This window comes from Monopterus albus, unplaced genomic scaffold (genome assembly GCF_001952655.1).
Source record: "Monopterus albus unplaced genomic scaffold, M_albus_1.0 scaffold22.1, whole genome shotgun sequence".
Lineage (NCBI taxonomy): Eukaryota > Metazoa > Chordata > Actinopteri > Synbranchiformes > Synbranchidae > Monopterus > Monopterus albus.
The window spans coordinates 1,945,637-1,961,735 of record NW_018127902.1 but is presented as its reverse complement, the minus strand read 5'-3'; the positions used below and the strand labels follow the sequence as shown (position 1 = coordinate 1,961,735).

Below are 16,099 nucleotides of genomic sequence, written 5' to 3'. Positions count from 1 at the left end.
GCCATGTGTTGGCGCACTCACCACACGCGCCGCCCTCTCCTGTGACTCACACTTCCGACAGAACCATGGGCCAGTGGGCACCTGGACAATGCCGTAACATGCTGGGAACACACACACACACAGGGAAAAGATTATGGATTTCTTGTCACACTGTCATCAGCAGTTTCCCATCACATAAAAATATAACATACGGGCTCATATCTGTATGTCTCATCCACATGTGAATCTTTATCATTTTCTAATGTAAGGCATTTACACATCTCTCTCATGTTGTTGTCCTGTGCTGCTGTCTTCCTGATCAGCTGGCTAAAAAAATCATCCACTTGGGACTTTGAAAAAGAACCTATGGAGCCAGCTCTCAGTTCAGCCTGCTCTGACAGCTTCTAACAAATATTTCTTCATCCAATTTTACATCACTTTCACTTATAGGGACCACAATTATTTCAGAAATGTACCCTCCTTAGAGATGAGAGCACGGCATAAATCTACACCTGACTCCGAGTGGCTCCAGTCCGAAGGCAGGTTTCCACTCTGAAGTGTCAACACCTAAGTTAACTGCTCCCATTTCTAGTCACTCTAAAGCAACAAAGCGAGCGGACACAAGGTAAGACAGTGTCCGAACAGGACGGACCCGCCGGGCTGTTCCGGCTCAGTAAGTCGTGAAACAGTCCGCGCGCGCACCTGAGGTGCCATCAAGACGCCAGTCAGCCTCGGCGTCACCCTGCTTGGCCCTGTGCGTGTAATCATGTGCCGAGAGGAAACAACAAACAGCACGCCTACCTCAGCCCCTCCCACACACATCAATACACACAAACACGCACGTAGACACCAAGAGACCTACCTAGAAACCTGCCGGCCTACCAGCAGCTCTGGCTGCCTCCAGCCACCGGCTCAGCTGCCCGGTAATTACAGGCTAACGGCGGCTAATGTTACCTTGGTGAACGGCGACGCTACAGCCGTGTCCATCACAGTACACCAGAGGATTCTCAGCCCAGCCTCGCTCGTCCGAACACACGCAGCAACCTCCGACCATTTCCCGCATGCTGCTCCCATAAGAAGAAATGTCTTTCCTCTCCCAGCAACGGCTCAGACCTCGCCCAGGCCTGTCAAGTGGTTGTCCCGCACGTTAACGCCGCACCGGGCATAGTCGTAAGGCGCTTTCGTCGTGCGGTTTTAGCGCAGCGAAGACACGAAATCTCGGCGTGGGGTTTGTGGTGTTGCTTCTACGTTTTTTCCGTGATGTCCTCCCCGTCCCCATAGAACCGATGCAGTGCGCATGCGCAGACCAGCTCCTCTGGGTCGCAATAAGTCACAGCAAAGGTAGCAAGTTGCTGTTCTTCTAACGTGAATCGCTTTTTCACCGTAGGTTTTCAGACTCTTGCATCGGTTTCAATGTGTGTACATCGCTGTGAGAAATTATGCCTTCAGGCCCCTATTCATTCTAACATTTTATAAAGTGGATTAGCAGAACGTAGATCAATGAGGCAAAACCGCTGGATGCAACATTACCATTAATATTGTTATAACAGCGCCATCTTCGGGATTTCCGCAGAACAGCAAGGCAAGAATTACAAGATATTTCACCATCCAGTGCCCTGACCTGAAAGCAAAAACATCCACAGTGAATGATACACTATTATCTACTGCTTTGTTGTTTCATTTTACTTAATTGTAATTTGTTTTCAATTATTTGTGAAAATTGTCTTCATTTCTCTCTATCTCTCTAATTTAAGACTAACCGCGTTTTAGTTGCAGCCAAAACAATAAACAGTAAACAGATGTGAAAGTCAAATTCCAGTTTGTTCTGCTGACCCATACAATTATCTACTGCTGGTTCCATGGCTCAGACTTTATTAGATCGTTTTGTTCCTCTCAGTGTCAGTGTGTAGTGTGATACTGTATGTTCTAATTAAAATACATAGATACATGGATTTCATTTAGATTTTTGTCTGTCCAATTGACTCCTATAATTCAGCCAGTAGATGTCACCAGAAGCATTTTTTGACTTGTATTGTTATTGCTGTATGACTCCTTTCTCGACTGGCTGAGTAAACCCTGTCTGGCAGGCTGATTTTATGAGGTAAATGGGACTCCACACACACACACACACACACACACACACACACACACACACACACACACACACGTACATGCATGCACAGACTTTGGACACAACCAGGGATTTTCAAGATGCAAGTCCCATTGCTGTTTCCCAAATGTTTATGTTCAGAGGTGATGTGTCAGGAAAAACATCCGTCTGTCTTTATGCATTTGTTATCCTCCTACAGTACCACCGGCTACTGAGTGCAAACACTCAGTCTGACTCAACAGACTACCCAGAAGACATATACTCTGAAGTGAGTGTCTTATAATTGGAAAAAGAGAAGCAGTGCGGTTGTTCTTTTGAAATGGATGACTGGGCTGTTTAATGTGACATATGGACCTGAAGTTGTAATGACAGTTTGCCTCACAAGTGTCACTTCTCTTCAAACCTAAAGAGAGAAAAGGGAACTGGCACTGATGGAGCGGACAGATAGCGCAGTGGCAGCTGGATGAAGCTAACACTCCTTTCTGGTCTGAAGGCAGAAAAGCGTGACCAAGTCCTTGCACTGACATGTGAGTGAAGTGCATCCACATACACACACAGCCTTTTTATTGGCTACTCAGAGCCCACGTATTCACCAAAACTTCCCCCATGCTCTCGGAACCGACAGATTAAGCTGTCACCAGAGGTTTGTCATTTTACAGATATTGAAAATTCCCACAAACCCTCAGTTTTATCTACTGTACAGTTTGCCTTCACGCAGATAAATTCTTTTATGTGGAGTTTTACTGGTAAACAAAATGTATTACTGTCCATTCTGAGGGCGAGATGAGGGCTAAGTGGGAAGGGTTAGACTATTGATTCAAATAATTTTTGTACAGTCCGAGCTTTCTTCTGGTTAAAGAAACAAGGATATGGACCTATTCTCTATTTTGCTTGCACCAATTTCTAGGACCCCAAGTGAGTTGATGAAGGCACCATGTGGCCCACTGAAATGACATTATGTAGAGCCATAATGTGCAAGGAAAACATTTAATTCGCTGTAATGCAGTACAACGCTTCCCCCAGCAGATGGGTGCTACTGTGATAGGACTTATGATCCATTGTACATTCCAAGAGCATATGGGGAAGAACAGTGAGATCTAAATGCCATGATGAAATTAGGAGATGATCCTACAATAAATGTCATTTGAAATGATCCCATCATTTGATCATTTTCAGAGCACATCAAAACTTAAAGACCACAGTGGAATAGGAGCTTAGTGCCTTTGTTACTGATTTAATGTAACATAACAGCTTTAACTGGCTGTCATATGAATCTTTAGGCATTCAGCAGCCTTTTTTATTTACTTTAGACCTACCTTGACTTTTATTTTTATCCCCATTACTGGTGTCTTTTTAAGATACTGTAGTTTTATTTTCCTATATATATATATATGTGTGGGTGTATATACCCTTATTTAGTGTGACAGAAATGTCTCTGTACAACTCTGAGCTGTTTCAAACTTGAGGGAGCACTAAATGAGTATAATATTTAGGAGTGAGAAACCAACATATAGGTGCAGAGTGAAGTGATGTCCTTTGAAGCCGTGAACTGCACGTCTCTCAAAACCACAGGCTTAAAAGAGACACGTGACCTTCTAGATAATAGGAATTTTTTTTGCAGTGTTGAATTGGCAAGTGCTTTACAGAGACAGTTCTCTCAACAACGTGCAGGTCTCTGTGTAATGGAAGAAAAAATGAGGTTCTTGTTTATTTTCAAGCTTTAACAAGGATAACATAAAAACCACAGTGGATACAATAGATGCACTTGTTTTTGGTAATGTGTTGAACATTTAAACAAATATGTGGCATAATGTTATATGATATAAACAACAGCTACAGCAGGGATCATTTTTAGGTATGTAAAGGAAGTAGAATTACTCCCGCATTAACACTTTACATGCCACCTTCTCAGATGAGTACAGTATGACTAAGAACATTCTGACACATCACACTTCTATAACGTCTTTCTCTCCCTCTCTCTCTCACTCACACACACACACACACACACACACACACACACAAGAGAGAGAGGGAGATAGACATGCTACTTCATCCTTATGTCTGATACTGCCAACTACTTATATGTGTAAATCTGTGTATGTGCTCAAACAGTGTTCTTTGTCTGACAATATGTCTGTGTATGTAAGCATGAACGTCAGCACGAATGAAAGCTACTTCAGTTCTAGGCGGTGCTCGCCACGGGCTATGTGGGAAGAGAACTCGTAGCAGTCCCGGCTGCGGTGGCCGCACACATTGCACTCCAGCGGGTCACGGAAACCATGGCATCCCATGTGGATGGTGAACATGACGTAGTCCAGGAAAATCACCCTGCAGTGGCCGCAGGGGTACACAGCCCCCGGCAGCACTCCGGCCTCCCCGTCGGCCCGCACCACTCGCAAAGCCTCCAGAGGAGACAAGGGGATGGGTTGGGCATGTGTGTGAGGTACACCATTCTGGTGGTTCAGCCCCCCCAGTAGATGCCCTAAGCTGTACATGACAGGTTGGGACATTTGGGAGCTGTCAGTGTGGAATGAGTCCATGCCGAGGGGTGGCTGGGCGGTGTGAGAGAGGCCCAGCAGTGGCATGCTCAACTTGTGGCCGTTGGTGAGGCCCATATGGCTGATGTCATTGTGGCTTAATGGGATGGGGTAGGGCCTGTGGGAGGGTGCCGGGTCACTGTCCTGGCCTGTGAGGACTGGTTGTTGCTGATGGTGGCCGTCTGACCCGGGGGAGCCTGGTGGTGGGTTCTTGACATCGGTTTGGTGGGCCAGCTCCCTGTTAAAGCTCAGGTCCAGGCAGACACCGTTGTCGCCTAGACCAGTGACGTGAGAAGAAAAAAGCATTCAAGATTCACCAGCAAGAGGCTTCACATACTGCAGCCAGCAGCATGGCTGGAGAAACAGCGAGGGGCAGTTAAAGCAGTTATTGCTTATAGATGATAAAAATGCAACGGAGATCCTTACAGCACTCTAAGGAGTCCTCACTGTGGTGTCACTTTAAAGCATGAGAGCATCCTGAACCAGCAGCCAAGCTTGGAGGCATGAAAGGACAGAGGGCTGAGAGGAAGCAGACAACGCAGACGAAGGCCTCTAGTGCAGCTGCACCACAGAAGTATAGACAGAGAAGCACCTGCTCACATTTCTCGCCTCCTGCCTGTTCTCTCTCTCTTTGTGGTTGCAGACACTACTTCTCTTTTCCCCCTGTGGTTGTCATATTGAAAGATCTCACTTCATTTGTCAACCTGATAGAGAAACATAGGAGGGTTTTTTACCAGTGCACCCTTGTTTTGCGAGCAGCTTGAGGCTTGATTGTGAAACTACAACCCAGTGTTATTTGGGCTTAACCAAAAGGGTGAGAGCCAACTACTGAAAATCGTTTTGTGTGTGCATGTGTGTGTGTGCGTACGCCCATAAAGTTTGGGAAATCGCTGTGCCAAGTCAGCCTTTTACTGAAAGTGATATTTGCTGTGGCAAATTATCTGAATTTGAATCAAAACTTACAAAGTGATTAATTCATCTGAGAAGTTCTGAGGGAACGTTTCTCTTTTTTCATGTATCAATTCTTTTAACCATGCAGGGTTACCGATACCCACCTATGACACAATTCTTGCAGAGAATTTAGGGCAGTGGACTCTGTGGTGTGTGCAGGTATGAGGCAGGTGTTCTGCCCTCAGTTCCTGTTTGGCAGGAGATGGAGGCCAGCAAGGACAAACAGACAGACAAACAAGTAGCTCAGACAGACAACTTGAATAATTTACAAAACGTGATTTCTGTGTTTTAAAGCAAAGATACCCGGCAAAAAAGCACGAATGAGCTGTGTATTTCAAAAAGACAGCAGCATATTATAAAGATAAAGATGCCAGTAAACAGGTGGGAATAATCAAAATAGAAATACTGAGTAGCAATTAAGCAGACATACCTGTATTAATGAAACTAAAAACTTCATATTTTTGTTCATATCTAAAGTAACTTTATAAGCTGCTTCAAAACTGCAGCATGACTCTCTGGTCTGGTCGAGGTCAGTGCCTCTGTGTGTCTGCTGTGAGTTTAGCTGCTCTTACCAGTGAACTTCTGTGGCATTGAACTCTTCCTTTTGGCTACGTTGCTGGCGAGCCTGTCCAGCAGCAGAGCACGCTCACTGCCCATCTGAGCCCTGGATGTGTGGCTGTCCTCTGCTTGACAGCAAATGAGTGAGAAAGTCAGTGCAAGAAGGAAATAAAGACCTTATCTTGATTGAGCAGTATGATGAGTAAAGAGTGAACAGAATGGCAACTGTCCATCTGCCAAAGCCTTTGAAGTTGCGATGTGAAACAAAAAAAATCTTACAAGTCAGCCCAGCTGCTTTAAGCAGAGACACGCTCAGAGGGAAAAGATATTAATTTGAGATCAGAAACTCCTTTGACCTCACTTCCTGGTGCTTTTTACTTCACCATTGCAGGAGAGGAGACCACAGGGTGAGGATGTACTTCCTCACCACTACGGCAATATCAGGCATAAACTTACGACATTAAGCGACCACAGAAGCAGAGCATTGTCTGTGTGTTGCAACTGTCCTGTCAGTATATAGGTGCATTTTTGGGGGTAGGTTAGACATAGTGTGTATTTTTGCATACGCATGTGGTGCATGGCTGGGCTGAAACATTTGCCCTACATAGTTGGCTTCCCCTTTGCCGCTACAGGCATGAGAGACGGTCTTCATAACACAGTGCATCCACACCACAGCAGCCATAACCTATTTAGCTGTAATGATGGAGTAACAGCAATAAGCTCATTCATTTGAAGGGGCCGATCTGTTAAAAAAAACATTTGTGCACCTGCTGCATATGTACAAATATGTTTATGTAGATGCTGCAGCGGTCCGATGACATTAACAGCCAACTGCATTTGTGCACTGGGTCTTTTTGGGTCCTCCAATGACATGCTGGAGTTTTGAAGATGTTCTTATATTTCATGTGAGTAAGTGTCAGAAAGCGGTTGTGAGATAAGGCTGAGTGTGTGCTCACCTCTCTCAGTGGGACCTTTACTCTGAATGTACACATGGCACCTCTCTCTGTGCTCTTCCAGAGAGCTTCGCTGCTTGTAGCTGCGACTGCAGTGGTTGCACTTGAAGGGCTTCTCTACTGCGAGCAGGAGTTTCAGTTAATCACAAACCTCAACAACATCTTAATGATACAGTGACTATTACTTCCTTAGACACATGGTTTCATACAAAACTGATGATGTGCACATTAGAGTCTGTGCTGTACGTCTGCAAGTAAAAACACGTGAACTGAAACTAAGTTTCCAGAGGTGAATGAGTAAGATGTCTGATGTAATTTGTGTAAATGTATGAGAATGCATGGCAGGGTGTTACTGGAAAAGTTGTGTCAGCTCAGCAGACTTCATGTGTTCAGATTCAAAAGGAATGAGAAACCAAGCAGCGTGGTACAGTACACAGGTGCGTACAGTATCAGTGCTTGTCAGATTGGCATGTGTATGGCTGGCTGGTACCAGAATGAGTACGCAGGTGTCCGCTCAGAGCATCACGTCGTCGGCAGGCATAGCTGCACATGGGGCATTTGAAAGGCTTCTCCCCGGAGTGCAGTTTGATGTGGCGAAGCAGGTTTCCCTTCTGGGTGAAGGAGGCCCCGCACTGAGTGCAGTGGAACGGCCTCTCGCCTGGGTGAAAAAAAAAAAACACACACACCATGAAAACAATCCTGCACATTTCACATTTTAGCATGGCATCTGGTTTTTATATCACAACATATTTTGATTGCACATGAAAGTTTGATTATTGTAAACTACATGTGGTTGCTGAGTTTGTTGAGCAAGACACTGACATGGTGTTCACAGCTTCACAAGTGTAAATTTTGTGATAGTGTTTTATATGATGACTTTAGTTGTACACCCTTTTCTTTTTCTTAGTATTACAATGAATTGCAAAAAATCATTCACCATCTTTGAAACCAGAACAAGACAACATCCACTTTGATTGTGAGAAACCTAGAAACAGCATCCTCACGAGCCAAACCACACCAACGCCAAACATATTGTGTACTAGACTTCCCATGCTGAAAACAGCCCCGCAAGTTTAACAGCCTACCACTCAACTCTACTCAGCAGTAAAAGATGAGAACACCTATTTTACTACTAAAACCAGTAACCACAGCTCGTCGTGTTGAATTTAGCATGACTGAGCCAGATGGTCCTTTAAAAAAAAAAAGCCAGTAATGCAGCCACACTGATGTGTATGCGATCGTGGTATGGTCACCTCTATGTCTTCATTTCATAGACCCTGCTTTGTTAGTTGCACAGTAGAATGATGGAAGGAATGAGATAGACGCATGATGAGAGCAATCCTCTTACGTAAAAGGTCCCTCATTTTCTTTGCAGAACTTGGTTTGACAGTTTTTGTGAATTTCGTTTTCTGTTGAAGTGTGACATCTGCAGATGTGGCCTACAACTTCTGCGTTTGAAATGACCAGTTCACACTGCTGAAGCCTCATATTAGCTACAGGTGAGCCTATATACCTTAAAGTACATTTCGATCTCATTTCCATCACTTTTACTGGAAGCAGGTTATGAGGTGAATTTTCCATGGCCAGTACGAGCTAAAGGATTGACTACAACATGCAAGACCACTTTTGCTGTTCATATGGTGCACCTTATTTTAAGACCGACTTAAAAAATTGTGAACCCTGTCCTCCAAAGAAGCAACAATAAACCACAATATCCCTGACTTGTGTGTTACTGTACTTAACAGTGAAAAGTATTACTACATGTGGATAGGCAGTAATCTGATGACAGAAAACGTGCATTTCATGTGTATGAGATGAACATTATTTTCCATACTGTTAATCTGCTCTAAGCACTTGATTTGAATACTTTAGTTAACCTCATATTAATAAGCAAGGTATTATTGCAGGAATTGCACAATTATGGGGCAACATAATGACTGTAGGAGTGCTATGATGTGCTGACTAATCTGTTAATGTGATCAAATGACAAACTCATTGCATGTTCTCTATATTTGAATAACAATAGCTCTTTCACAGCCTCTTGTTATTGCTGTAGCACCCCTTTTTTGGAAGTGCGTCATGTATAAGGCAGGCTTGCACATTGTGAACCGTAGTCACTCCATCAAACATCTTAACCTAATCAATACGAGGTGCTATCTCCTAACGTGATGATTGCACAACTCTCATGTTTGAGGTCAGGTTCTGAGGCTGCGTTCCTCTGCTCACCCGTGTGGCTGCGCTTGTGCACCAGCAGTACGTTGATGCTGACGCAGGACAGGCCACAGATGTCACAGCTGAGCTTGCCTGACGACTGGATGCGGGGGCCTGTGGCTCCAGGGGCGTAGGTTCCATCTGCCGCTGCTGCGTGGGCATCTGACAGAGCAACACTGTCGTAACGCGAGTAGTCGACCAGTGACAAGTCTTGTGGCTCGTTTAGGGCATCTCCCTCTTCATCCCCCTCCCCGTCCCTCTCCTCATCATCGCCCTCCTCTGTCCTCTCCTCATCAAATCCTTCCTCCATCCCATCCTCACTGGCCCCCTCTGCTTCCTCCTTGGGCACAATCTGTCTTTCTTTTTCAGCCTCGAGATACTGCTCGTTATCTTCCATCTCCTCTGCCTCAGTCTTTATCATACCTAAGCAGGGGAAGCACAGAATGTATGTGGAGCAACATTTCTTCTATACACATATAAGGTGTCTGTTATAAAAAAGCACGTATTTACTAAGGCAAGACAATAAGTCATGTAAAGCACATATACAACAATTGATGCTCTCACATGCAACTAAAGCAATAAATAACCTTGAGGAGGCTCCACTCCACCCAAAATGGGAAAGGCTGTCATAGCTTAACTTCTACATTTGTATTTATAGACGATAGCTTGATATTAGTACTAGCACTAGCACATCTCTAATGTGTGGGTATCTTAATTTGTGCAGATGCAGTGTTACAAAGACATTCAGAAGATGTGTGCTTGAGATAAAGGGAAGGCATTTCCTCTGCATACACAGAAACTAGAACCAGGGCAGGAGAGAGATGCAGCAGGTACCTCAGACACTCAACACCAATTCCTCATCTACTTTTAAAAACAGATTTCAGACTGATTATTTATCGCCTCCCTCACAGATACGGGAAACTCCCAAAAATAGAAAACTAAAATGTTTCCTTAATTTCCTCCATCAGCCAACAGATCACCAGTTCTAATTCATTTCAATGGCACACAATTTTTACGCATTTTGTCTTGGCCTTTTTGTCATTCTGTACCCACTGCAGGTCAGACCTGTGCACCATCCTTGATCTGCCCATGCATGCATTTTTCTCAACACACACATGCTTGGCTCTCAGGCCTGATTTGCAGGACCTCTCATGTAGCCTCTTGCTAAGTGTCAACCAGCCCCCAGCATATTCGGTTCCATCCAGAAACCACACTGTGGTCATGGCGGTGACTGGTGATGAGCTCAACAGCAGCGCCTTGCACTGTGGAAAGCACTGAGAGGTGCTATGGAAACTTCGTATGCACAGAGCTTCGAGAGGCTTGATATAGAGTCCAGGGTCTCAGAACAGTAAACCGCAGGCTGCACAGCAGACGCAGAGCAGGGCTTTAGGAAGTACACCCAGTGGGGCAGATGGGTGGCAGTCAGAAATAAATAGGAGAGCAGTCTGTAACATCATGTTCTTTTTTTTTATGTGACAAAGGCCACAAGGCTAGGCAAAAACATTTCCACACACAAGATGGCATGTGTGAAACAAAGTGGTCACAGTTTAGAGATGTGCAAAATCTTCCTGGTTGATGTGAGGTTGCACTAATGAGTTTGTATGAAGAAATGCTCTTTATATCGCACAATGTTAACACATCACATTAGAAAATCATAATATACAGTAAGTTTTATCACAGAATGCATGACACTGCAGTGAGTCGGTCGACCTGGAGCTCACTTTACGGCTCTTATTCCATCCAAATAGTGAAAGCTGATCCCATCAAAAATGAAGAATTCTTTTTCAAATTACTGTCATTTTCCTGAATGAAACATCAGGATGAGCACCGGAGCAGGAAACAAACAAAGGCACCTTTAACCGTACCTCAGGACAACTAGAGACCGTCATGACTTCAAGCACCTGTTCATCATATACACACCCTTTCTAGTTAACATATTTAAGTGCTGCTGAAAAAAACATTGCATGCAGTTTATTTTTTATGTATATAAAACCTAAAACCTTTCCAACAACCACAGAAAAGCACAGTGGTCACTCTAAAAATAAGACCTTTATCTTAGTTCCTTTCTCAACAGCAGCATTCCTATGCGTTAGCTCTCAGGCTCTGTAGCAGCGCCCTGCACCCTCTGTTTGTAGTCTTTGGGCAAAAAACTCATTGTGCTGTGCGAAGGGGTGTGAGTGTGATGGCTAAACTGCAAAGCACAGTGGAAAGCTGTCAAAAGTGTCAAGCATATGTATGTGTGGGTACAGGTATGTGGCTCCGTCACACCTTCGGTACACTGCATTCCATTGTCACTGAATGATTTGTCCTCTCTCTCTTCTTCCTCCTCTTGTGACTTCACATCTGCAACATCACTGCAAACAGCTGAAAAAGTGACAGATTGTGCATATGTAAATAGTGTGTTACTTTTTGTTTTATTAAGGTGATTTCACAGTTTGTTGTTAAAATAATAGAATATTAAAATGCCTCTCTGAACAACTAATGTGCAAGAATGTTTCTTCATCTTGTTGTTGCTGAGACGCTGACAATTTGGTCTCTCTGCAGCCTGTTATCAACTATAGCCTGCACAAATTTCTCCGCAAATACACCTTCAGCTTTCAGTACTCTACAGTCATGTGCGCTCAGGCCGAATGGTGGCAGCTGTGGAGAAATATGTACAGCCTGATCATTAAAAGTCAAGAAATCAGATACTCACCCATCCCGTCTCCCTCTGAGGAGGTAAATTCAGGATGCTTGTCTGTGTTCATGATGGGAAAAAGGTTCTGTGGAAAGGAATTATGATATTCAGTAAAGGAGAGGGAGTATGAAATGAATACGTCTAACCAGGTCAAGCCAGATTCCTTCTTATAGCACCTTCTCAAAACCAGATCTGTTACAATTTCTTTACGAAGCAGTAAAGAAAGAGAACATTTAGCATTTTAGTGCTACTGAAAAGGCAGGCTTGTTGCAAACATTGATGATGTGACATTTTGTTTAACTGTTTAACACAGTGTGAGTAAAAACTGTTTGTAATGTTCTTGACGCTATTAAAAGCCCCCTTTACTATTTGTACAAAGCATGTGAAGAAATAGAAGCGACACTTGCATCTCACTGTTCCTGTTGGCTGGACAGCACAAAAAGAAGTTACCAAAAAAAAAAAAGGTGGGTAAAAGCCCACGGTTGATTGCTCGACCCTGTCACTACATTTAGCCTTATGAGAAAGAGATGATGTTCACTGAACATGTATTTCCTGCTGGGGTCTGTATATAGGAGCATGTGTAAAAAAGCTTTCCACTCTAACAACCAGTGAGACTCCAATACGTGTAGGTACGCTTTAAAAATGAATTAGGAGATAAAATATATAGCTGTGCACTCTTCGAAAGCTGCTTTACTAAGCCATGTATTAGTTTTTATAGAGCTGATTCACCAACACACTTAAAATATAAAATACAAGTTTAACTGTAATAAAAAGTAAAAAAAAACTGTATAGTTAATTAGAAAAGACTCCATCATTTAGAAAGTTGTAACTACTCTTACAGTATATGACAAAAGAGAGCAATAACAAACTTTCTCACATGGTCTAAATGAAACAGAGAAGCAGATATCTACACGTGACAGTTAATTCCAAGATACTGGTTTTTGGTTTCATGTTTTGTTGGAAGTTAACATTATGTTTGAGTAATGATGACAAGAGCTTACCTGCTTTTTTTTGCTCAGCACTCGGAGGAGAACAGATCTGGCAGTAGGAGATTCCACACTCCACCACTGGACTTTCTCTGAATATGGAATATACGCAACATCACTGCGGTGATCTTTGGAGAGATTTCCTTAAAGGAACAGGAACTCATTTTGAACAAGGTGGAGCAACAAAGACCAAACACTGCTCACACAGCGGACTACGTCAGACTGCTCCTTACCATGTTCATGATCATAACATAAACTTTCTTTCACTAAACCTACACATGTACAGTTTATAGCACTAAATGTTTATGAGTGAAAACAAAAACTGGCCATAATTATGACAGTCTGATATCAGTTCAGGCAGCCCACATGGTTCCTGACCTGTTTCCATCTAAGGTGCTATTACTCCATCTTGTGGCTAAATGATAAAGTTATGTTTCATTCCAACTTTACCCTCCCCACTTAGTAAAATACCAAATTGTTAGCACTTGCACTTAGACACTTTGATAACACTTTGCATTAGTTGTGTGGGTGGGTTGCATTTCAGATTTTCTGATGACATCCATCTGTCTTTCCCATTGAATTTGACTGCATTTCCTGTATGTTGCTCTGGTCATAAGCATTTGCCAAATGAGTGTGACATAATGATGCAAGGTACAAAAAGTGTTTTTGCTACTTGATTTGAAACTTTAGGCATTCATTTTAAGAAGCATTTAATTAATGACCTCAGGAAGTCACTATAAAAAAAACTGCAAAATAACATCGCACTAGTTGAGCATTTAAGTAATGGATGGGGCGGCACAGTGGTGCAGTGGTTAGTGCTGTCGCCTCACAGCAAGAAGGTTCCAAGTTCAAACAGGAGTCTTTCTGTGTTGGAGTGCACATGTTCTCTCTGTGCATGCATAGGTTTTCTCTGGGTACTCCAGCTTCCTCCCAGAGGCACAGGTTTTGTTGACTGGTGACTCTAAATTCCTAGTAGGTGAGAATGTAAGTGGTTGCCTGTCTCTGTGTGTCAGCCCTGTGATAGATCTGTTCAGGATCTACCCTGCCTCTCACCCGGTGTCAGCTGGGATCTGCTCCAAACTCCCTGCAGGTCTCTATACAGGTGTAACTAGTGGATGGATAGATGAGTACTGGATGATGGGATGTCCTGGTGGCTTAGGGGTTAAAAGATTGGCCCACACTTTGTTAGTCTGCCTTGAAATAATAGTAAGGGGACTGTCTATTACAATTTAGCAAGGAAACACTGTTCTGGAAATGCTGTATACAATACAAGACTGTTCACAGGACTCTCATCACACAAGGTAAATGTTTAAAATGGGTTTCATTGATACAGATACCTGCTCACAATACACTCTGGATTGCGCTGATGATTACTTTCATGCTACTTGGACCTGTCAACCCGTTTACTCCCTCTGGATAGCGGTGACAGAGAAACTCTCCATCATCTTGAGCTGTAGAATCCCCCCATCCCCGTCACTCTGCCTGCTCGGTAATGTCACAGAAGTCGACCACCTACCAATTAAATATAAAAACCCACTTCTGATCTCTCTATTGCCAAGAAAACAATTTTTCTAAACTGGAAATCTAAAAAATTCATTACACATCAACCACTGGACCAACCTTCATATCATACTAGAGAATATATCATCCATCCACAAGAATAATATACCAACCTTCACTGACACTTGGAATCCATTTCTAATTTTTTTTAACTTAAACCAGACACCTGAGGCCGAGGCCACACACATTCCCTCAAACTCCTAGAAATATAACAAGCTGCTTTTTACTTCATTATGGTTACTGTCACTAGTCCTCATGGTCCATGGTTCTGTTTTGAGTGTCACACCTATCAAACCAAACTAACTGAGATTATTACCTACCCCCCATTTTTCTTTCTTCTGGGAAACACAGTAGGGGAATAAAGAGACATTTAAAGAGCTGCGTTTCACTGCCATTTAAAGAGCTGCAGTTCACACTGCTGAAGCCTCATATTAGCTACAGATGAGCCTATAAACCTTAAAGTAAATTTCCATCTCGTTTGGAAGCAGGTTATGAGGTGAATATTTCATGGCCAGTACGAGCTAGAGGATTGACTACAACACGCAAGACCAGTTTTGCTGTTCATATGGTGCACCTTATTTTAAGACTGACTTGAAAAACTGTGAGCCCTGTCCTCCAAAGAAGCAACAATAAACCACAACATCCCTGATTTGTGTCTGACCAGGGTCAATTTTACATTGCATTACCCATCTGTTTCTCCCTACATTTCCTGTCATCTCTGTACTTTAGCTATCTAATACAAGCATAAACTGCCCCTCAAAAATAATTTAAAAGCAATGCAACATTTCTACATACTCCCTTGTAGTTCTGTATTGGACAAAGATTTACAAGCTACAAAGACTGTGAAATATGAAGCTACAGACACTTAGTGCAGGCAATATCTACAAAAAAAAAGCATTTCCAACCACTGGTAATCTCTAAGTTACTAGCCTCTGTGACAGAATGCCACTCAAAACTCAGACACACAAATCCTAGCTCAATAAAATAAGTCTTCATGTTGTTTTGTGGAGCAGGCTTAAATGAATGTGTTTGGAGTGCTGTGTCAACATACAGTCAAGGCCATTAGTAACTCTGCACATTTCTCATCAGTGACGGTGTGGAGACGAATGAGGAATCTCGGCCCCGAACAACACTCACTGTAGCACCCACCTGAGTGGTGCATGGCCTTGAAAGGTTTGGCTGCCGCCCATGGCCCGCCTATGGCAACCAGCCATCAGCCAGAAGGAAAAAGCCAAAACAAAGCACACTCACAAAGGCATTATAATACATGCTGGGTTTCCATGGCAAAATGGAAGCAAAGAAACAGGAAAAAAATAGACTTTGACCAATAAAAGCCATGATTCAAAACCTTGAAGGCTGGGTGGAGGGCATGTCCGCGCACACAGCAAACAAACCTGCATGTTGATTTACAGACTTTCTCATGATCAGAAACACACGTGTGTAATAAACTCTTCTGGTTTGCGGTGTTGTTAAAAGGTATCCTACAATTCCACTGGTGGAAGGCTTGTTTAGGACTGGCGGGGGAAGGGCTGTGTGTGTGTGTGTGTGTGTGTGTGTGTGGGTGGGTGGGTTAAACT

General features: G+C 43.3%; 2 protein-coding genes and 1 long non-coding RNA gene across 4 annotated transcripts in view; 1 reads left to right on the top strand and 2 right to left on the bottom strand.

Annotated features, from left to right (window-relative positions):
* The window catches only part of LOC109956812 (MLLT6, PHD finger containing), a 26,122-nt gene extending 24,374 nt beyond the window's left edge, over nucleotides 1–1,748 (bottom strand). Inside the window, exons 1-2 of the mRNA XM_020594175.1 lie at nucleotides 934–1,748; nucleotides 22–101 (exon numbers count right to left, since the gene is read on the bottom strand). Of these exons, the coding sequence (XP_020449831.1) occupies nucleotides 22–101; nucleotides 934–1,042 (189 nt within the window). The 5' untranslated portion in view covers nucleotides 1,043–1,748. The remainder of the gene's footprint in view (nucleotides 1–21; nucleotides 102–933) is intronic.
* Nucleotides 1,749–1,861: 113 nt separating this feature from the next.
* LOC109956850 (uncharacterized) lies at nucleotides 1,862–13,244 on the top strand. The gene is made up of 4 exons (XR_002274475.1): nucleotides 1,862–2,080; nucleotides 2,289–2,357; nucleotides 2,499–2,616; nucleotides 12,996–13,244. It is a non-coding gene; the product is annotated as an uncharacterized LOC109956850 (long non-coding RNA).
* On the bottom strand, nucleotides 3,950–13,049 carry LOC109956849 (zinc finger protein Aiolos-like). Of its 2 annotated transcripts, none has more exons than XM_020594264.1 (8): nucleotides 12,978–13,049; nucleotides 11,995–12,061; nucleotides 11,568–11,663; nucleotides 9,315–9,722; nucleotides 7,579–7,746; nucleotides 7,092–7,208; nucleotides 6,150–6,260; nucleotides 3,950–4,901 (listed from the first exon to the last, which is right to left on the bottom strand). In XM_020594264.1, exons 2-8 carry the CDS (start codon nucleotides 12,044–12,046, stop codon nucleotides 4,261–4,263), a joined length of 1,593 nt encoding a protein of 530 aa, XP_020449920.1. In that variant the 5' UTR covers nucleotides 12,047–12,061; nucleotides 12,978–13,049; the 3' UTR covers nucleotides 3,950–4,260. The 2 variants fall into 2 exon arrangements, with proteins under 2 accessions (XP_020449920.1, XP_020449921.1); XM_020594265.1 differs by having other exon boundaries at nucleotides 7,092–7,205.
* Nucleotides 13,245–16,099: the final 2,855 nt, after the last annotated feature.